The sequence below is a fragment of the Eptatretus burgeri genome, chromosome 12, assembly GCF_056783735.1.
Source record: "Eptatretus burgeri isolate ZD-2024b chromosome 12, Ebu_testis_v1, whole genome shotgun sequence".
Classification (NCBI taxonomy): domain Eukaryota; kingdom Metazoa; phylum Chordata; class Myxini; order Myxiniformes; family Myxinidae; genus Eptatretus; species Eptatretus burgeri.
The window spans coordinates 44,541,544-44,565,613 of record NC_140972.1 but is presented as its reverse complement, the minus strand read 5'-3'; the positions used below and the strand labels follow the sequence as shown (position 1 = coordinate 44,565,613).

Below are 24,070 nucleotides of genomic sequence, written 5' to 3'. Positions count from 1 at the left end.
TAATTTGTCATTTTGTTCAGCTTGCTCCACAATCCCTTGAGCTGGAACAGGCTGTAACGGTTTATTAAAGATAAATCGATCAATTTTTTTTTTCACTTTCCTCATTCATACCATCGAAAGCCTCATTTACATTCCTACGAATCACTGCATACATCACTTTTTTAAGTGCTTTAGTTTTCAAATTAGGAGCTTGGAGCAATTTTTATGCATTAAATCATGCGATTTTCCACGATCGATTCTCAATGACTAATTAAAGTATATACTCAAAATATAATTAGAGTTTGGAGGATCGGATCACGTGGACTAAATAATTCGAAATCTGGAGTAAAAATGTAAAAATGTTAAGAAATCGGAGATTTTTAGTTTTTTGCGGGTATTTGCCAATACCAATCAGCTTGCTCTCGCTTGCCAAGCCAGCGATTCCTTATCAACCATTTCATTGGAGTGCTTGCTTGAGTGCTTAAACCAATTGCGAAGCACCCTACACTATGGCAGTTGATAGCAGTACAGTTTGTGTCCCAATCGGGATGTACAGTTGGCAGTTGCTACAAGGTAGAGGTACCTTGACGGCACATGTGGAAGTGGTACATATGGGTAACTTCGCATCTGTAAAGGGACTCTCTGCAGGTGTGTGTGTGTGTGTGTGTGTGTGTGTGTGTGTGTGTGTGTGTGTGTGTGTGTGTGTGTGTGTGTGTGTGTGTGTGTGTGTGTGCGTGTGTGCGTGTGTGCGTGTGTGCGTGTGTGCGTGTGTGCGTGCGTGTGTGCGCGCGCGCGCATGCCTGCATGCTTGGATATGGCTGCTGTGATGGCAAAAGTTAATTCCAGATGTTATGATGATAATGGGTGGTGGAGGTTTTAACTTTTATCCTCAGCAGCATATATCATACGAGTGATAACATTTTCCTTTGTCTTCATGACTGTTTCTAAAGCATTTGGTTATATCATGAATCTGGTGTGCTTTAGAAAAGTTATATGGTTTCTCTTTGTGAGTTTCAAAGCAAAATATATTTGATAACACCTGATTTTGAAGTCGTTCACCGTATTAGCCTATTTTCTCAATTACAGAGCTGTGTGTGTGTGTGTGTGTGTGTGTGTGTGTGTGTGTGTGTGTGTGTGTGTGTGTGTGTGTGTGTGTGTGTGTGTGTGTGTGTGTGTGTGTGTGTGTGTGTGTGTGTGTGTGTGTGTGTGTGTGTGTGTGTGTGTGTGCGTGTGTGTTGCTCATAAAGCATAACATATTCTCTCTGCTAACTTCCCTTCCCCTATCCCTGTCTTTCTTTGTCCCATCCTCACTCCGCCCCCCTCTACAGTGCAGCACCCTTTTCCCACACTTCTCCCTCTTCCTCTCTTCCTCTTCCCACACCTCTCTCTCTCTCCCGCCCCTCTTTCCCTTACCCTCCTCCTCTCTCTCCTTCCCCCTCTCCCCGTCTCCCTCCTCTCTCTCTCTCCTTTATCTCTCTGTCTCTCTCTCTCTGTCTGTCTGTCTGTCTCTGTCTGTCTCTGTCTGTCTGTCTCTGTCTGTCTCTGTCTGTCTGTCTCTGTCTGTCTCTGTCTGTCTGTCTCTCTATCTCTCTCTCTCTCTCTCTCTCTCTCTCTCTCTCTCTCTCTCTCTCTCTCTCTCTCTCTCTCTCTCTCTCTCTCTCTCTCTCTCTCCCCCCCCTTGTCTCCAGACATATCTGGACGTTAGTTTTGTTCGGACACTTGCCATCTCCACACATATCCGGACTATCCTGATGGTGGTTATCTCTAGATGTATCCAGACGGTGGTTTTCTCCATATGTGTCTGGACTGTGGTTATGTGCGGACAGAGGTTATCTCTGGACGTGTCCGGATAGTGGTTATGTCTAGACGGACCCTCCCCTCATACTGCCTTATCTTGCCTTCCCCTCATGCTGCTTTCCCTTCCCCCACCCCTTCTCACTCCCCCACCCCTCCTCGCTCCCCTCTACTTTCTCGCTCCCACCCCTCCTCAGTCTCCCTACCATCTCGCTCCTCAGCCCCTCTCTCTCTGCCCTCCCACTCTTTTTCTCCCCTCCCCCTTTTAATATACTTTTCAGCGAAGCAACGGGTGATATCAGCTTGGCCATATATATATATATATATATATATGAATATATATATATATATATATATATATATATATATATATATATATATATATATATATATATATATATATATATATATATATATATATATATATATATATATATATATATATATATATATATATATATATATATAGATAGATATACATATATATATATATATATATATATATATATATATATATATATATATATATATATATATATATATATATATATATATATATATATATATATATATATATATATATATATATATATATATATATATATATATATATATATATATATATATATATATATATATATATATATAGATATAGATATAGATATAGATATAGATATAGATATAGATATATATATATATATATATATATATATATATATATATATATATATATATATCCTATCCCTGTGTCGTAAGAGGCGACCAGGGTTGCGTCAGGAAGGGCATCCGGCGTAAAACATGTGCCAAATCACTATGCGGATCATACGGATGATCCGCTGTGGCGACCCCGAACGGGAGCAGCCGAAAGAAGAAGAAGATATATATATATATATATATATATATATATATATATATATATATATATATATATATATATATATATATATATATATATATATATATATATATATATATATATATATATGCATGCCAACACACGGTGCTCTCCATAGGTTTTGGGACAGTGTAGTTAAATTTGTTATAATTGCTGCATACTCAAATTTGGATTTGAGATCAAAAGATGAATATGAGGCAAGAGTACAGAAGGTCAGTTTTTATTTCTTGGTATTTTTGTGCATATATGTTTTACCATTGTAGAACAATAGCACTTTTTATGCTTTGTCCCCCCATTTTAGGTAAACATAAGTATTGGAATGGATTAACTTAAAGTCTATTAAAGGAATATAATAGAATTTGGTTGCATATCCCTTGAATGCAATAACAGCATCAAGCTTGTGACCCATTGACATCACCAAGCTTTTGGTACTTTCCTTTGAGATGCTTCGCCATGCAGTCATTTTCACTTGTTTGTTTTGGGGGGTTTCTGACCTTGGTCTCCTCTTCAGCAAGTGAAATGTATGCTCAATTGGGTTGAAATCAGGAGGTTGACTTGGACAGTCTAAAACCTTGCACTTTTTTCCCCTGATGGACTCCATGGTTGCATTGGCAGTGTATTTTGGGTCATTGACTTGCTGCACGGTGGAGCGCCACCCAATGAGTTTGGAGGCATTTTCTTATATGTCGGCAGACAAAATGTTTCTGTACACTTCCAAATTAAATCTCCTGCTGCTATCATTCATTACATCATCAATAAAGATGAGTGAGGTGGTTCTAGAGGCAGCAATGTAAGCCTACCTCCACCATGTCACTACTTCCACCATGCTTCACAGATGAATTAGTATGCTTTGGATCATATGCAGTTCCTTCCTTTCTCCACACTTTCGTATTGCCATCATTTTGATAAAGGTTTATATTGGTCTCATCTGTCCATAAAACATTGCTCCAAAACTCTACTGCCTCACCTCTGTACTTCATGGTGAGTTCTAATCTGGCCTTTTTATTTTGATGAGAGGTCTGCATCTTGCGGTGCAGCCTTTATCATTCTGCTGTTGAAGTTTTCTGCAAACAGTAGGTTGTGATTCTTTCATCCCTACACTCTGGAGGTTGGTGGTGATGTCACTGACAGTTGTTTTAGGGTTTTTCTTCACAGCTCTAATGATTTTTCTGTTATAAAACTGCCGTTGTTTTTCTTGGCCAACCTGGCCGTTGTAAATTGCTAAGTACACTTGTAGTTTTCTTTTTTTCAAGATATTCCAAATTGTTGGATTTGCTCTGCCCAATTTTTGTGCTGTGGTTCAAGTTGAATTATTCTGCTCTTTCAGTTTCCAACTAGCTTGCTTTTCTTTCAGAGACAGTTCTCTAGTTTTCATGTTGGTTTATGCCGACTGACTCCAAAGGCAGACTCCCAAGGCAAGAGCAAAGGCTAAAACCTTGAGCAAAATTGACAGCTCTTTTATGTGTGAACAATCAATTCAACAAGAAACACCTGTCCGGCGTAAAACATGTGCCAAATCACTATGCAGATCATACGGATGATCCGCTGTGGCGACCCCTAACGGGAGCAGCCGAAAGAAGAAGAAGAGATATATATATATATATATATATATATATATATATATATATATATATATATATATATATATATATATATACATACACACACACACACACACACACACACACAAACACACACACACACACACACACACACACACACACACACACACACACACACACACACACACACACACACGAAAAAAAAACATTTTGAGAAAAATGTAAAAACAACCAAACAAGGCAGGAATGACACCAGATTATGATACCACATTACGATGCCACAATAGGACACGACAATCTTCTTACGGATTCCCATCACGACATCTTTTGACGTTGTTCCATCACAATCCCACATTTTTCAATGTTTCTATTTGTTAAATCCATATATGTTGTCAAATTGTTTGAATACTTGTTCCAGTTGATTTGGATGATGGTTTGGATATGCTGCTGTCTTGTTTGTACCTGTTTGTGGCAATGATGTTGAGGTCACGGAGAGATTCACTTACCTTGGCAGTGATATTTATGTGTTTGCTGGCTGTGAGCCAGAGGTCAATAGACGTCTGGATCGGGCCAAGGGAGTTATGGATTCACTGGATAATGGAGTGTGGCGCTGCTGGTACCTGTGCAGGAGGATGAAAGTCAGAGTCTTCAGGTCATTGGTGCTTCCAGTCTTGCTTTACAAATGTGATACTGAGACTCTGACCAGGGATCTGAGATGGCGACTTAATTCCTTTGGTGCCAGGTCTCTTCGGAGAATCCTTGCGTATCGCTGGTCGGACTTTATGTCCAATTAGCGGTTGCTTAGAGAGACTCAAATGAGATTTGTTACCTGCATGGTCCGTGAGCGTCAGCTGTGGCTGTATGGACATGTGCCTCGTTTTCCTGACGCTGATTCTGCTCACCAGATTCTCTCAGTGAGGGAGCCTCGTGAGTGAAGGAGGCCAATTGGCTGACCACATGCCTCGTGGTTGCAGCAGGTTGATCAGCATCTCAAGGAGAGGGGGATGGGCCAGCAATCTACCTGGGGGGTGGCTAAACAGAGGCCCCTGGAGTACTGGTGGAAAGTGGATGCAGCAACGAGCTGCTCCAGCACATGCTCCCATACCTGACCTGACCTATCTTGGATATGTTTCACTTTTGGAATGGATCTGTCTAGTGTCTATTCCCCCCCCCCCCTCCCTGCTCACGATCCTGGACTGGTTTGGTTGAGTCCACATTTATGTTTGATTTCTTTTTATAATAAAATGATTAATGCTTTATATAGTTTGAAATTTTGGGGTGCATGCACTAGCCCAAAGAGAAAGTAACTTCCTCACATTGTAATCACCATCATGGCTTCAGGAGCTACAGTTTTACATTGTGTTTGGAGGGGAGCAATGAGAAGAAGAAGAAGAAGAAGAAGAAGAAGAAGAAGAAGAACAAGTTGGTGTTTTAGCGATCTCCCGATGTGGTACTTTCGTTATGTATTTTGACATCTTTTTAAGTCTTGGTAGTTCAGAAAATGCTCGAGAATAAATGTTATGGCTTTCAAATACTGATGTTTTCACTCTTTTGGAGTTCATGAGTGTATGATTATGTACACATTTGAATGGGTGACTATTTTTTTTCTTGTATCATCCCTCTATATTGAGTATGACTGTACTCCATGATTAGGAATGAGCTGTGTCCATCTGTCTGTCTGTCTGTCTGTGTCTGTCTGTCTGTTTGTTTGTTTATCATGTTATAACTTGAGAATGGATAAACGGATTTCAATGAATCAAATTACGGTGGACTCAGGGAACTTCGAGGATGGTTTATAATGCAAAAATAAAAAGAAAGAAAGAAAGAGAAAAAAAGGACGGGTTGTGCATGGGCACATGGGCGCACATGGCGAAACTGAAAATGCCAACTTGCGATGCTGGTTATCCCCGCACGGATGGCAGGAACTCCCAGGAATCCTTTTTGTCATTGCCCCCATCGATTAGCCATCACAGCAAATATTGCTATTCCTGTCAGTGAAGCGACAGGTCTTGTATGCGTCCAAAGAAATACCAAGAAATAAAAACTGACTTTCTGCACTCTTGCCTCATATTCATCTTTTGATCTCAAATCCAAATTTCTTGAGTATATTGCAATAATAACAAATTTGACTTCACTGTTCCAATACTTATGGTGGACACCGTTCATATGTGCACAGTATATCCAATATATGAAGCTCATTCTAACCACTGACTGACTGACTGATATTATAGTTTGGTACCTTCCGGGTGACATGGAAAGCTGAAATTCCACGTGCCGACAGACATCGAAACAGGTACACCGGGGAAAAAAATCACAGAACGATCAGAAAGCATCCATAAATGAAAATATAAATAAATGAAACAAAAGAAAAAATGCAGTTGAGCGACCTGGGATAATGGGAAAGCACGGTAATTTTGTGTGTTGATGGATATCGAAGGGATACACTGGGAAAATTCAGAACCATCGGAAAGCACCCGTAAATGAAAATATAAGTAAGTGAAAATAAATAAATGGGAAAAAACAAATGTAGGTGAGCGACCCAAGACAAAGGGGAAGCACAGTTCATTATTGCTTACAATGTGTAAGCATACTCTGCTAGTAAGCCTACCCCGCTCGTATATATGTGTTCCTCATACTGACTGATTCACTCACTCACTGACGAACTGATATTAATGTTCAGTACCTTCCCGGTGAGGTAGAAATCTGAAATATCACGTGCCAACAGACATCTAAGCCGATACACTGGGAAAAAATCACAGAACTGTCAGAAAGTATCCATAAATAAAAATATAAATAAATGGTGGAAAAATGAAAAAAAATAATGCAGGTGAGCGACCAGAAACAATGGAGAAGCACGGTTTATTATTGCTTACAATGTGTAAACATAACCCGCATATATGTATATATATATATATATATATATATATATATATATATATATATATATATATATATATATATATATATGTATATATATATATATATACATATATATATATATATATACATATATTCATATATACATATATACATATATATATATATATATATATATATATATATATATATATATATATATATATATACATATATACATATATATATATATATATATATATACATATACACATATACATATACACATATACACATATACATATATATATATATATATATATATATATATATATACATATATACATATATACATATATATATATATACATATATATATATATATATACATATATATATATATATATATATATATATATATATATATATACATATATATATATATATATATATATATATATATATATATATATATATATATATATACATGTATATATATACATATATATATATATATACATGTATATATATATATATATATATATATATATATATACATATATATATACATATATATATATATATATATATATATATATATATATATATATATATATATATATATATATATATATATATATATATATATATATATATATATATATATATATATATATATATATATATATACATACATATAAATATATGTATATATATACATATAAATATATGTGATGGATAACTTTGTTTGTATAACTAAGCTTCTGCAGGTTAATATACAGTTACTTGCAATCTAATATGTAGCAGAACACGAATAACCCACCTTGCAGTCGATTCTGTAAACATATCAGAAACGATATTCCAACTACCTTTAAGTGTCTTATTCTTATTCTAGAGGGTCGAAACATCTTTGCGGTTCCATCAATGATTACTAATGTGAAATGCATTCCTGCACATTTAATATGGGTTTGTTGCATGCTGAAGCCTCCTTGTAGTGACCTTTCTTGACCAACCTTGGGCATTTTTTGGATGGGTTAATCCGATAATTCGGCATTGCAATGTCAGGTGCAGAAACAGGCTGCACCTCATCCCACGAGTGTACGTATGCGTATGTCTAACAGTGTTGCTGAAATACTTAACCTTGATAATAGACGATACTGGATATACACCACATCTTTATTTATTTGTTTACTTTTTACTGGACATGACAGAAGTTTGAAAAGCTTCATACCGATACATCTTGTTTCCATTCATCGTTGCATCAAGCTGTTGCCAAAAGCATTTAGGATTTTTCTGAACACCTCAGCTTCACTCGTATTTCCTCCTCTTTCTATACAACGATGTTCACGGGTTTCCGGAATAAAGCAATTACAGCAATGTATTCATATGAGATCAACTCAAAATGTCCTTCAGTATTTTGGGCATTTCTTTTTAGGCATGTACAGTATTGGGTTAGAATGTGATTGTCTGGAAAACTTTTGATATGTACCTCAATAAGACCTTAAATTATTACCAAAATTTCAAGTCCGATTTGTGGCAAAATGTTGACTTTTGCTGAGCACACAATATTGAATTTTAATAATTGCTATATCTTGTTATTGATCTCTTGACTTGTGTGTGAACTCAGAAACATGTGTAATTGGCAAACAGTGCATTCAATATATCTCTTGTCCAATTGAAGCGTGAAATGGATATCGATCATGTGCTACATGCATATGTGATCGCCTCTGTTTTGTTATCCTCTTCACATTTGACCAGCAGATGACCTTTCAGGAGCAACTTTGATCCCAGCACCAACCGAGGCCTGGGTACCTTACCCGTTATACACAGCCGAGCTGGCCCCGGCACTGCCACACGCCGCCTTCACATACGCCGCACCGGCTGCTGCGGCTACTGCAGCTGCCTTACATGCTCAGGTACTAGGCGAGGTGTGCCCTTCAAAACCACACGTGCTGCTCCATGTGCCTTTCAAAACTGTGTTCAGTACTCCACATGCACTTTGAATTCATGTGTCCTCCTCTCGCTTTTGAAACTGCACTCACCTCTTTGATTGCCCTTTGAACCTTTGAATGCTATGTGCGGCTTTAATCAAATGCCATAAAATACCATATCCTTATTTATTTTTACTTTGTCATTTCTTGTAAATTAACCATTTTATCACAATATTTACTTGTAACTTTGGTCATCATATTCAGGCATTACATTTAGCAAATGCTCAATTGAGGGTTCTTAAACCAAGCAATGAGATTGGAGAAAAAAAAAGAAGAAAGGGTTATGGAATTAAAACAATGCGAGATGTCACAACACTAAATTTTAATTGCATACATTATTTTTTTAACAAGAGATGTTTGTATCGTCCGTTGAAATGGTGCAACAGCGATGTGATTTGTTAAGAGCATTTGCATATGTCGTGTAATGCAAAGTGGTGCTCTATTATCTTCCATTATCTCTTGGGTTTATGGAGAAGCTTGATGTCACAAAGTCGTTCACATTCCATTTAATGAAAATTATTTTTGAAAAAAAAAGAAAAGAACAATACAAAAGTGTTTCTATTAAACATGGAAAGGTTGATGATTTTATCGATAGTTGTCAGTTGCCATCATGTTTGGTTTTTTTCTTCTTTAGCATTCTTCTTGTTATCATACTATTACAGTTTCTTTTCCTGTCTGTTTAATGTAGCTGAACCAACATCGGTTAAATACGCAGTGATGGTTCCTTTCCATGGTCATTGCACCAGTCGTTATTTTTAGCTCATGGTTGCATATTGGACCTTGTTGTGAGGTCACTTCGAGCCTTCTGTTTACATCTTTGGTGATGTGAATTACTCCATCCTTGTACAGCTAATTATATACACAGGAAAAGGAGGATCAGAAAGTCAATTCCCGATCCAGTACTGTATTTAATAAATCGATTAATAAAACTTAGCTTTGACGTTTTAAAAAATATTTTATACAATAATTAAACTGAGCTTTCTCATGTTGTCTTTCACAATAATTTGAAACTTTTGCCTTAACAATCTCCTCAATTATTTTCTACTTTTGAGTTGCACCACTTAATTTCATAATGCTCCTCATACTTGGTGATATGTGGAAGATCATATGACACATAATTCTCACACATCCATATAACTTTTACATATAGCAATTCAGCGGATTGTGAAAGGGGGGGGGGGTGGAGGGTGGGGTCAATGTAAATTGTCAATGTAAATGTGTATCATGTAGCATCACTCCCAGTGGCAGAGTGTATTACAAGTCCCAGCAGTTTATAGTATTATAATATCATTTCTGTATGAAAACGTAGTAGAATCAATAACTACTTGGCCAATTTACATATGTACTTTGTATATTATGCACTCCAAAGCTGCTAGACGAAGCAAGTTGAAAAGTGGTTGGACTCTTGGTGTGCAATGTGCATGGAAAAGTTCTACTAAGTTGGGAAGGCCACCTCCATCTTAGAAATGCCCCTGCTTGGAACTCCCATAGGGAGCGGGTGTTTCTAATAAATCTTAATTTCGTTTTGAGTGCCATGTCCCACGGATCCGGTTTTTACATTTTTCCCACCTACTGTTTGCAATATCTTCCACATCTCTGCGACAAAGTCGCTGGAACATTATTTTTATTTTATTTTGCCTGCATTTCCGCATCCCCTTGGTGGCAAAATACACTATCCAGTGGTGCCGTGAGGATTGCAGGGTCGGAGACTTGAAGAAAACAAAATTTCAATGCATGTGTACAAATCAATGCTACTTTTTTCCATCGATAACATGAAATGCAATTTAGGTTTTTTAGAAACAGAAATGGCAGTTTTTAAAATGGAAAATTATGGGCTGCAATTACTTCAACAATGGGTGATCAGAATGAGCCGTTTACAGCTTTAGTAATTTTTAATGTCAATAAGTCAAAAGTTATATAATACAACTATTGTTTATATTCTAATTGTTGCGAGGCAATTGTAAGAGGTGGAGTTTGTGATTCTAAATTGAAGACAAAGCTTAAGCAGTGGATCTGGAACTTAGAAACCAAAGTGGAAAACAAACAGTGATGATAGCTGTTCCTACATTGCATGTTGTTAACAACAGAGCCAATTTGAGGTTTTGTCATGTTAAGTTAACACCATTTATTTTTGACATTATTTTAAGGATCCTCATGCTTAAAAAAAACAAAACAACGATGGGATATTATCACCTCCATCTGTCTGTCTGTGTCTGTCCATTTGTCTTGCTATCTTCTAAAGTCCAAACGGTTGTTCACCAAACTTGGTAGTTATGATCACCACATGGCAAGAAGGTGTGAGAGCAGTATCATTTTTGGACCTTTCCCCTGAGGCCCTGAGGTTGGGTCAAAATGGTAAATACCAAAAAATGCAATTACGGGCACATTTTAAATCATTTTTAAAAGAAACATTGTACATGCAATCAACATTGGAGTATGCATGACATATGTAACAAAGTTTTTGAATTTGACATCCAGTTCATGCCCCAGGGGGTGGGGGTTTTGGTCACAGGTGTCAAAACAATACATATATTTTTAACTGAAAATGTGATATTGGGTCATTCCTAGTGGAACATTTTTGTCGTCTTTCAACCTTGCTTTCAGTGGGAGCGTATGGTTTGTGATGGAGATTCATCGACTTCGCTCTTGTTTTGCTTGCTTTCGATAGAAGATGAAGAAGGCTTGCCTTACTGAGTAGACAAATGCTGCTGAAAAGCATAATTGACCTGACCATGCAGCAGGATGTTAAAACCCTGTACATTATAGAGCCAGTGATTTTCTGTTTCCAGAAATGCCTAAATTCCACTGCAGAGATCAAATTCCGTTTTGTGCCTCTTCCACTGATTGTTCTGGGAGGGTGGGGGTGGGGGAGGGGTCCAAGTGCGTCTCGCCCGTCTGAGTGTCTCCTTTCCTCTTCCTCGGCGCCGCTCATGAGCAGTGTATGTGTAAACATGCAACACTTAAAATGCAACATGCAACACTGGTATGAACTGTAACACTTACCACTATCCACTGTCTGTAAACGATAAAGGTTTACAACTTCCTACCACTATACACCGTCCTTAAACAACAAAAATCGACAGACGCTACGAGAATCATACGCCATAAAACCGAGGAACACCAATGAGTGAGTGATCGTGCCCATGCAAGATCATGTGGCATGCCATTGTCTTTGGTCACATGACCCTCCATGTGCAGGAGCCAAGCTCCAACTGCTGACTTGTGTTTTCAGATATTTTTGTTCATAGACATTTATGGACTGTTTTGTGATTTTCTTTTTTTCCTGTAATCGTGACTTCAAGTTACATCAGTGTGCAAAATTTTAGCTTTCTCACCTACCGAGAAAGTACAGGGTGACCACAAAAAATATGACTCCTACATTTTAATAAACCTTTATTTTAATTTTAATTGACACATTCTTTGGTACACATTTGCTTCACATGAGTCCTCATCACCATGGAAAGTTTCAGATGGATATCTCTAATGTCATTTATTTGATTGATGTTAGGGCACATGCACCATATGTCGGCCTCTACGCTGCAGGCACACTTGCTTTTGATGGAAAAATTGTTTATTACTTACTTTGACACATTCGGCTGCAATGATTGAAATGATTTTGTCAGTTATTGCTGTTTTGAGATTAACTATGGATTGTGGCCTTCCTAAGTAGATGTCCTGAAGCATCTAACCCTGAACTTGGTTTGAGTCTTCTTGAAGGATTTTGTTCTCACGTAGATTTTGACTGAAAATGATTTTTCTTTAGTTGTCCAAGGCATGATGGACTAGACATAATTTGCCATCGTGACATTTACCGATTATGCCTCCACCCACATTAGTCATTGCTTACTCCAACATTGACCGAAAACTTCAAGACCATTTGACCTCAAAATCGAATCAGTACTTATGTATCATGGTACATGTACTTGGCTTAGTTCAAATTTCATCGCCAATGGTGTCACTTTAACAGGAGTTTTAATGTGACCTTTGACCAACAAGTAATCTATCATGGATGGACACACTGACAGAGGTTTATACATAGTTGTACCAAGTGTGTTCAAAATCCCATCAATGGTTCACAAGTTTTTGTTTTTTTTGTATACCATGTCGAGGCTCGTTTAAGAGCTAATACACAGAGTGACTGTTGCTCCTGATACGTGATGTACCAAAGTTTGGTCATGATATAAGAAAAATCGGGGTCTAAGGGGATATAGGGGGGGGGGGGAGGTTACCTCCCAAAATATGTATATGCTTTTTTCACCAAAACTACACAATTTTGATGACACTTGACTACAACCTTCATCACCTGTGATGTACCAAATTTTATCAACCACATCAAAATCTGTGCTCATGAAGGGGGTCGAAGTTGGGGGTTGGGGGGTTTACCCCTCCAAAATAGGTATTTTATCCTCCACTTTCTATCTGTTGATATTTCATCTTATACTTTTCTTTCATCTCTTTTGCAATCGTTGGGGCTGTATTTGTTGCTGTTTCGTTTCGGTGCGTGACATCTTCTGTTCGTACCTGTTTTTGGAAGTTTTTTTTTTACAAGGTGAGTGAGATACCTTTTCTGATTTGTGTTCATGCTTGTGTACAAATTGTATTTGGTCATCTGTTGAACTTTTCACGTACTCTAATCCTACAGTCGTCGCTCTGTGCACTTGATTGAGGTCCATTAAATGCCACCTCCTTTCCTCGGCAGGTGCATTCTCGGGATACATCGATTTTTGTGGATAGTGAGGAGTTTCCTTGTTCTGATGTCAGGTTTTGTGATTTCCGCTTGTGGCGAGTTTACCATTTCCGCAGCTGTATTGGAACACTGGTACTGCAAGTAGGTTTGTGGCTTTGATTTTGTTCCTTGAGGAGAGGTGTCTTTTCAGGATCAGCCAAGTTCTGCACAGGTATTGTTTGGTAATTGTTTTATGGATTTTTTTTATGACATATTTGGTGGCCCTTTTGTACTCCAAGGAATTTGTAAAGATCCTTCGTTCGTTGTCTCGCTCCTGTATTGTTGTATTTGGGTAAATTTTTTATGTTGTGCATTTTTGTTGGTCTACCTTGTACAAATGTGCACTTTGCACACTTATCGAGGCCAAATTCCATTTGGATGCCGTCAGAGTACCGTTTCACTAATTTCAGTTGTTCTGCCTATTTTTCATCGTTTGGTGCAGAGTTTTAAATCATCATGTAAAGTAGATGTGTCACCTTTCTTGTTTCTTTGGACGTTATTTTATTGGTTCTTTGGGTGTATCAGTGTCCTTGCTCATCAATGAGGTTACTTCATGGATCCAGAGAGGGTGTGGGGGGAGGCTTTCTCATTGGAAGATCCCACGTCGTATCTTCACTCCTGGTATTCCGATCTTTCCTTCTGAGTACATTGTGGTATTCCATCGAGACATGACTTTTTCAATCAGATTGATTATTGGTGGATTTATTTTGTACATTTGCATGCACTTCATCATCCATGAATGTGGGACGCTGGCAAAAGCTTTTTTTATGGTCTATCCAGGCTGTGGACAGTTTGGTTCTTCTTGTATTACAATTTTCGAGTGTGGTCTTGTTTCGTAGTAAGTGGTCTATTGTTCCACAACATCCTCCCTTGCACCCCTTCTGTTCTGCCTCTCGACCTGCTTGTTGTGTAAGGTGGTGATACATTTTTCTGTGATGATTCCTGTCAGAAGTTTGTATGTTGTTGTTGGACAGGTTATTGGCTGGTATTTGTGAAGTAGTTGGGTTTCTTCAGATTTTGGGATGAGGAAGGTGTTACCTTCTGTGAGCCATTCATCAATTTCCTGATCCCCTTAGATATGTTCATTGAATGCTCAAGCATAGTGAACATAGAGAGCATCAAATTGCTTTAGTCAGAAGTTCCATGAATCGGTCTCTACCACTGCCCACCCCCCTCGCTTCAGATGCAGAGCACATTCTGCATGGGAGGACGTCTTCCCTCCCCTCAGCATTCCAGCTTTCATTGTGTTTTTCTTTGCTATCCTGCTTCGGTCTTTCCTTTGAAACAGGCAGAATTGTCCTTGCTTTGCACTTTGATGCAGGGCTCTGCCTCTTTTTGGGGAAGGTATTGACGTTTATCGTAGCAGGACACACCCCGGCTGCCTGGTGTGTCTGCACAGACTTCACAGAGCTATCTCTGTTGGGGAGCTGCGACCCTTTGTTTGGAGTTTGTTTTATAATGCTCTACAACACACCCGCTCCATTGTGCATCACATATGGGCAGGGCCGGATTTACCATGTGGGGGGGGGGGCGTGGGCACAATAATTGTGGGGGGCCCCCAAATTTGGAGATTAATCAACAACTTAAATTATAACTGTTTTTTCATCAACAACTGAACTTATATCTATAGATTTGGCAGATCCTGATCAGGAATGATTTGGCATACATGTTCACAAATTACAATTAAATCTGACAATATAACAAGATGGACGGATTGTTATTGATGTGGCTGGTGACTTATCTAAGAGCTGATGACTTATCTCTGAGCTCATTCTAAAATCAAATCACAAAAATGCTGTTGCTGCAAGAGTAAGAGATAGAGATGGACCAATACAAGAAATAACAAACGACGCACTGTCATTAATCATACTACGAACTTCGACTAAAAATCTTCTAACTTCTAAAAACCCTCTGGGAAAGAGAAATCCGAAATGGTGATTAATAGCCGAATTCTAGCGAGTGCCAATATACGGCAGTGTCATCCACATCAATGAACATACACACGGTGCCTTAATTAATGGACAAGCTTCCTGCGCGACTTCGCGGCAGCGAACTCGGATATGATACTGTCAACCTGCATGGAATTGAGCACATCGGATTCGGTTGAAATGGTGGTCAGATTGACCAGTCTCTGCTGCCCCATCGTGGAGCAAAGATGGTTCTTGATAAGCTTGAGTTTCGAAAACGAGCGCTCCCCGGAGCAGTTTGACACCATCATTGAGAGGTAAATCCGAAGCAGCACTTCCACGTTTGGGAAAGTGTCGGTGAGTTTTCGCTCGATGAGAAAACTGTACATCTCGAGTTCAGTACGGCCCGAGTCTGGCTCTGACTCCTCTCCTTCATCATGGCTTGGAACTGAACCATTTCTTCTGTGAGATCAGGTGATAGATCTTTCCGATACAGCTCGACGAGCTTCGAGCATGACTCTCGAATCTGCTCCACTTGGAGTTGAACAAGAGCACGCAGGAATCCAAATCTGTCGCTCATCTCGCTGTAAGCGTTTGTATGGTTTTCCAACTGCGATAGCAGTACGTCGATCACTGCATCGTATCCACTGATGCGAAAGGACTCCTTGGCGTCTAGTTCTACTTCTGGTGTGTGTCCGTAGTCCAAGGGAGCGAGGCGGACATCACGCTTTCGTCTACGCGATCCGCGAGTGAATTCCTCCGTACCCGAGCGTTCCATTCCGTCAACAACGAATGTATCAATCTGATCGCGTAATGACTGCACGAAGCTCGCCAGTGACTTGAGGAGCTGCACGGCTGTGTTGAGATCGGTAGCTTGCAACGAAAGGGTTTTACTTGTACGATCAAATCTACCAAGGACAGTAGACCAGAAACCAGCATAGAACCCTATCTCGAGCGTGCACATAGTTTGGTGAAGTGTCTCGGCGGTGTTTCTCGTTTCACTATTCAGTTGTTCATCGTTTGCGATTTCATCGAGGACATCCATGATTTCACTGTAACCGTCTACAAGAGCTCGGGTTGCATCAGAATGAGCCGACCAGCGAGTGTCGCTGAGGCGCTTTGGTACTTGCAGACCTTTGGCTTTCAGGGCGTCAAATAATCTGGCGTAGTACGACGTGGAAGCTGTAAAAAATACATACACTTGTTCCACGAATTCAAAGAATGCTGCTGCAGGTCTACAGCATCCCACGGCCGACTGACCAACTAAATTCAGTGAGTGCGTCACGCATGGCACAAATATTGCGAGAGGGTTCTCCTGTTGGATCATTCCCTGCATCCCGTTGTATCGGCCACTCATATTAGATGCGTTATCGTAAGATTGTCCTCAGCAGTTAGCGATGTCCAATCCAGTGGCTTTCAAAAAATCCAGTAATGCCGTCGCTTGCTGGAGTCCAGTGTGTCCTGTGTTGCTCAGAAAGGTCATGAAACGCTCCACTGGAGCCTCGTTCTCGAAGTATTGTAGAATAACTGTGAGCTGGTCGATGTGGCTTCTGTCAGGAGTAGAATCGACTGACACAGAGAAGTATTTTGCCACTTTCACACAAGCGACGATGTTATCCAGAACAGATTTTCCGATGATGGAGACTAACTCTTCACATGTCGTAGATGATAAGTAGTTGATGTAGCCACTACCTTGGTTGGCATATTTCTGAATGTGCTGCGCCAAAAATGGATCGTATTCCGCAAGTAATTCCATTAAACCAAGGTAGTTACCATTCGTCCATGACCCAACAATTTCATCCGATCCACGGAACGCCAGACCACGCTCAGCGAGAAATGATAGCACGCTCCCACTTCGTTTCAGCACCTCCCTCCAATAGGACGCAATCTCACTCACCTGTTTGACGAGTTCAGTGTCTACAGAACCTGCGGATGTTGCTCTGTCTGACAAGCGGATGATATTCGCACAATGCACATGCGAACGCTCATGCACCTCGATAGAACGACTGCCATGCTTACAGTCGTTGAATCCTTCCCCGCCCAGGGCAGTAGCACCTCCAAAGAGCTTGTTAGCGATGCAGTACAGTTTTCCGGTTGATGTGGAGAAGCAAAGCCAGGACCTTTTCACGGACTCTCCGTTTTGTAGTCTACAGTAAAAAAGATTCTTGGAGCAGCAGCGTTTCCTACCTTCAACGAACTGTATGGATGAATCAAAGGGACCAATCGAATTCTGCAGGGGCTCCAAATATTGTGATGCCCAGTAGTCGATCATATCTGACGACGGTCGCTCAGGAGGCCAACATCCAATGTCATTGGTAAAGCCAGGTCCACGATTAGTCAGTATATCTCACGCTTCTTCATCTGATTAGATGCATGTTCTTCATCGGTGGAACCTTCTGAAATGTTGGGCAAATGTTGAGGCGGGGGTTGCGTTGCCAAATCCGCTTGTTCTGTCTCTGTTGGTGTTCCAGCCTCTGTCATGGGCGAATCGCCTGTTTGTGCAGGAGTGAAAAACTGAGATTTTCTGGGTCTTGTCAATGATGGCCTTGTGTCTTTCATCATTTTCCTTGGAACGTTTCCGCTTTTGAGCACCACCGTCATATTTCCGTGGAGCCCTGGATTTGTGCCTGTCGTCACCGAAGCCGCTCATTGTGGTTTCTGCAGCTGGTAGGTACCGAGTAACCGAGATATCGTCAGAGTGCACGTGGGATGTACCAGAATCACGAACAACAAGTATGTTTCATACACCTGAAACATAGAAAGTCACACCGTGTTACTGTGCTGTGTGTGCCAGTAAGCAGGGTACTGACAGCGTTCCCTGCCAGCCGCAGTTTCAGTGTGTACAATACGACCCCTGCCGGCCGTGTGCTGTGCTGGCCTGGCCGAGTTTTACCACGTCGACTTTCACCTTTTCACTTCTCCTCTGGCTGGACCTCTGTATTCCGTCTGTGCTTGCTGGGCTCTGGTGGGCAATGCCGTAGTTAGTTGGTCACGCTCAACTATCCGAAGCATCGATGATCGATCCAAAGAAAGATCCGAATGCGTGCCCCAATACCCGAGGCTTGTCCCGGGAATTTTTGACCATGTTGGATCCGTTCTGTGGACCGTGAAACGGATAGAAAAAGCCAAAGCTTGAAAAGGACCCTCACAATGACAGACAATTTTGAAAAGATATCCTTACAAAGCGTTTACAATCTTCATTCACCGACAATAAAACTTTGGAAGCACATTTTCAAGCGATTTTCAATGTCATCGAAATTGTGGGGGGCCCTGGGGCCATGGCCCCACCTGGCCACCCCTAAATCCGGTAGTGCATATGGGGCTTTCATTGCGCCACTCGAGGGCTCTGGGAGCTCCCTCGGCTGTTCACACCATGTGGTATCTCCACCATGATGGTCCCACTTGTGCTTGCTTTCTCCCTGCTCCAGGTGCTGCCACACTGACCCTTCAATGTCCCAACCGAGATGTTAGACCTGGCCGCCTCACTCCGGGCCGCATCTCCTGCTATTATACAAGTCATGTATGCTTTGGCTCCGTGCGGTGACATCTCTCCAACTCCACAGCTGTGATGTCCCCATTCCTCATGATCTCCGAAGACCCACTTGAAGCCTCCCTGGAGCTCCCTCGGCTGTTCGCACCATGCCTTATCTCTGCCACAATGGTCCCACTTGCGCTCACTTTCTTTCTCCTCCGGGTGCCGCCACATGGACCGATCTTCATCCTGACTAAGATGGTAGCCTCGCCGCTTTACTCGGGGCTGCATATCCTGTTGCTACGAGCCATGCGCACCTCTCTCAATTTCTGCTCCATGCAGCGACATATATTCGAGCACTGGACGTCTCCATTTTGTGAGTGCACCGTGCTGTTCCAATGTTGGTGGTTTGGTGCGGGCCTCCTCTCCCTGTTGCATCATCTCGTGCTTTTCAACCTCTCAATTCCATTGTCGTCTCCTTCTTTGCTACCTCCGCTACATATTGAGGTCTTGACATCTTTCCTCTTTGGAATGGAAGCACATGAATCATCACAGGTAGTGGAATCGTCAAGGAAGACGGGGAGGGAGAAACGAAGCATCCTTGTCACACTGCCATCGTGTGTGTGTGTGTGTGTGTGTGTGTGTGTGTGTGTGTGTGTGTGTGTGTGTGTGTGTGTGTGTGTGTGTGTGTGTGTGTGTGTGTGTGTGTGTGTGTGTGTGTGTGTGTGTGTGTATAACTACCTCATAAAGCATTCATAGGATAGGAAGTTTTGAACAGATTGAATAATGCCTAATACGGTGGCAAAGGATCAATCTATTACTTACATGTGCATGGTGGGAATAGAGAGGAAGGATTAAAATTGGGAAAATGAAGAGAAGGGAGGATGGCATGAGAGATGAAGGATGATAGGGGAGTGTAGGGGGTGGAGAGAACTAAAAGAAGTTTGGGAGAAGATAGTCCAGAGAGGGAATGGAATGAGAATTTATTGAGCATTTGGGGGTGGGGAGATGGATGGAGGTTGACCACAGACCAAAATCCTCACCGCATTTGTACACATTATACAGTGTATTCATGTTTCATCATATGAAAGAAAATGTTCATAAAATAATACAGCCAATGCTATAAAATAAAATTAAGAAACCAGTATAACAATGCTGCAAATTAAATAGGCTTAAAGTTGATTTCACTGCTAATTAACAAAGTTAATGTCAATACAAATGGTGCAATAACCCCTTCACTAATCGCAGCAGGACCCTTAACACCAACTCCATCTTTAAATTGCCAATGCCTACCTATTCGGTGTCATCACAATAAGCAGTACAGTCGCTTTGCCTCTTATTTATCGGTCATATAAAGGACAAATTTGACTGTTGGACCGAATACATACTCTATGCAGTGCAGAGCTATTCATGATGGCAAATGAAACACTGTACTGCTATTTGGCATTTCATTTTCCTGCTTCATCACTTGGAGGATGTGTCTGCTTCGTTCATCAAGAAAAACATCGCATATGGTCTATACAGCTCATGCCAAATTGCGGATCTTTAAAATCCACACCACGTTTCATTATGGAGGCGACACTTTGCACCAAGTGCAGTTGATTTGCATCGTGCTCGATAATAAAAAAATACGAAGGTTCAACGTGCTCTTCACCATCTTGGACCATCGAGCATGACCACTTCAGAGCTAGCATTTGGATTTTAATTTCCATTGAAAAAACAATCCTCTATGAGATATCGCATGCAACTACATTATGAAAAAACACTTCTGGCAATTAAATATGGCACAGTATTAATGATCTAACATCTGGAAACTGCTCACTTCCTGTATATTGACCTAGATTCAACTTATTTATGTGAATAGACTCCATAAAACTGTATACTTATTTCTTTGAGTACATTCCATTTTAGTATGGAGTCTATCCAAAGTAGACGCCATACTAAAATAATGGGATGTGCTGAAAGTGCAGAAGTCTATGACAGGAATCTAAGTGAATGAACAGGAAGTAAGCTTGGAACAGGGTTCCAACTTGGAAATGCCTCTGGAGACATCTACCCATTGCCATCCTAATTTAATGGCTTGATGTCCAGCTACATTAAGTCCATTGGGATAATATGTTTTGATTAATTAATCTTTTTTTTTCTTCTTCTTTTTTTTTCAATTTTGTGTTCAATGTACAGCATTCGTGTGAGTTCCTGGAAGTCTGAGCATAGCCCAGTGAAAGTGAAGTAGCATAAGCAAATAGGACAAAGGTATGAATTGCCATACCACCAAATGATGCAGTATTTGGTATAAATGAGTCCACAGAATTATGCTAAAACATTCAATCGCAGTAATAGCTCAAAGAAGGATCGATGTGTAATTGTTTTTTTTGGGGGGGGGGGTGAACTTTTTTGTTGATTTTATATACCAGTGGAGAACCCATCCTTTCAGGCGGGTTAATTCAAGATTATGAACAAGATGACTTGTTATACCCACCCCACCAGCAGTGGTATTACACGATACCCACTTATATAGATAGAATTGAGGTCCTCCCCCCACTCTGAACTCCCAGGACTACAATTTGTTTTATTGCCCAAACCTTTCCGGGCATACCCTGAGTACAACCGCCTGTTTTCATATCATTCCGTGCAGCAGTTCAGAAGTGCATAAGAGGTCAAACAAACAAACAAACCAAAAAATAAGAAAGATGACATGCAGAGCACGATATTTGGGAAATCCCTGAAACGAATTTGACTTTAAAAATAATTGGTGGTTGAATTCAGTGACCTGATGTGCAAATCCTCTTCAAATTTCAAGTCAATTGGATGAAAATTGAGGATTTTAGAAATTCCACCCAAGGTGTTGACCTTTGGCCTATGTTGACCTTTTGGCCTATGTTGATCTCAAAACTAATGGATGGTTTAATTCAGTGACATGACATGCAAACCCTGTTCTAATTTCAAGTAAATCGGAGGAAAACTGACAATTTCAGAAATTTGGCCTGTGTTGACCTTTTGGTCGATGTTGACCTCAAAAATAATTGGTGGTTGAATTTGCTGACCTCATTTGCAAATCAACTTCAAATTTCAAGTCAATCGGATGAAAATTGATGATAGGATTTTGACAAAGTTGTTGACTTTTGGCCTATGTTGAGCTTTTGACCTTTTGATCTCAAAATCAATTGGCTTCTTGCTTTTGACCAGCTTTACCATTTAGTGAAGTTTTGTGAAGATCGGTTTCAAATTGTGACCTATAGGCGATTGACAAGCACAGACAAACAAACAAACTATCAGACAAAATAACAAACAGAATAACACACGAGACCAACTAATATACGTACTTGAAAAATCTTCGATTGTCGCAAGAAACATACAAACACCCACTTCAAATTATCACGTGATGTGATCATATTCACAAATTTCATTGATGTGTTGTTTACATTTTCTTTTGAAGCAGTATGAAGAGCAGCAAAGTGTTTGGAGAGTGTCTAATATGGCTGTGAACTGGGTGCTGACATTCTATGGATATGTCCATCTTACACTACCTTTTCATGGCCTCAATTATTCCCACCCTGTGGGGCTGGCCAGGGAAATTTGTGGCCCAAGTCTTTCACAAACTGGCTGGTGAGGACTGTGCGTGGCAGGAACAATTTGTACTTTGTTCAGGGTGCCGGCGATAACTCAGCCACTCTTCGCGAATGACACAGTGGGGTCTTTAAAGCAACCAATGCTAGCAGAAGGGACACCCGGTTTTAACGTCCTTTCGATGGATGGCACACACAATGATGCCTCGCACTGCATGTGAAACGCTAGAATAACAGTTTAAATGCGAGGTTGAGATTCGAACCCAAGCGAGACAGCTCAAAGGGGAGCGCATCTACCTCGATAGCTCCATGCTATCCTGCCAGCCCTACATTTGGATATGTTCCATCAATGCTGAGGAACATTAAACATGCTGAAAGCTTCGGTTAATTTAGAATTTTTTGAGAAGTGATTTTTTTTCTTTACAGTGGAATATGTTTCTATGAACCGTGCCTCATGTATCTCAAGCCATCTCAGATGTTTCATTGCTTGTATACTTTCATGATTCATCCACATTGTGCCCTGAAAATCATGTGGCAGTAAATTGCATTTCTTTTATCCAGTTATTTGGTCACCTTTGTCAAGGTTATTTCTTTGGAAACGGGGATTTGAACTCGATATCTTTGGCCTGCATAGTGCTGTGATTAACTAATAATAATACCAATAATTATGATTATTGTTTTAACTAGCAAGAATAGTCGTGAACAAAATTCCAAACAGCAAGGATAGATGAGATCACACAGACACCTTGAGTGGCTAACTTGGGGAGAGCAATTTTAGAATATCCTGAAATTTAAGTGTGGTGGAATCATCTTGTTTGAGTTGTGATTTGAAACAACAAATGCCATCTCTCACCTATGAATCTTTGTGCAGGTTCATTCATGGTTATTGGTCAGACATCTGATTGCATAGTTTCCTGTGCAGATTCCATTGGATAACATTGGAGCCTTCAACATTTCACGACTAAAATATTTGTACGGAACAGATTAGGCCTGTGATAAAATGAATAATGTAACATTTCTCAACAGCGAAAGGAGGTCTGATGGTACTTTGGTGAACGATGCTGCAAAATCTTCAATTTTGCCTGAGTAAGCTGGCCAATGCCCTTCATTAGTGTTCATCATAAATCTTGTTTCCATCATAGTTGATTTCCTATCAATGCAATCTACCTGCCTATCAGAATCATACTTTGCACGAATGAGTTAATGTCGGCTTGTCGAGCACATATGGCTGTGCTGGGATTCGTGATTTTAAACTCGTGAATTCCACTGCAACCACTTTCCCGCCATGGATTCAAAATAGAAAGTTTTCAGTGAAAATCACT

The 24,070-nt window shown here is 40.2% G+C and overlaps 1 protein-coding gene across 4 annotated transcripts in view; it reads left to right on the top strand.

The window, feature by feature from the left end:
• The window catches only part of LOC147015516 (RNA-binding protein with multiple splicing 2-like), a 232,663-nt gene that overhangs the window by 154,853 nt on the left and 53,740 nt on the right, over window positions 1–24,070 (top strand). For 3 of the 4 annotated variants that reach the window (XM_085850295.1, XM_085850298.1, XM_085850297.1), the window contains exon 6: window positions 8,845–9,002. In XM_085850295.1, coding sequence (XP_085706421.1) covers window positions 8,845–9,002 — 158 coding nt within the window. The remainder of the gene's footprint in view (window positions 1–8,844; window positions 9,003–24,070) is intronic. The other variant, XM_085850296.1, reaches the window with a different exon arrangement.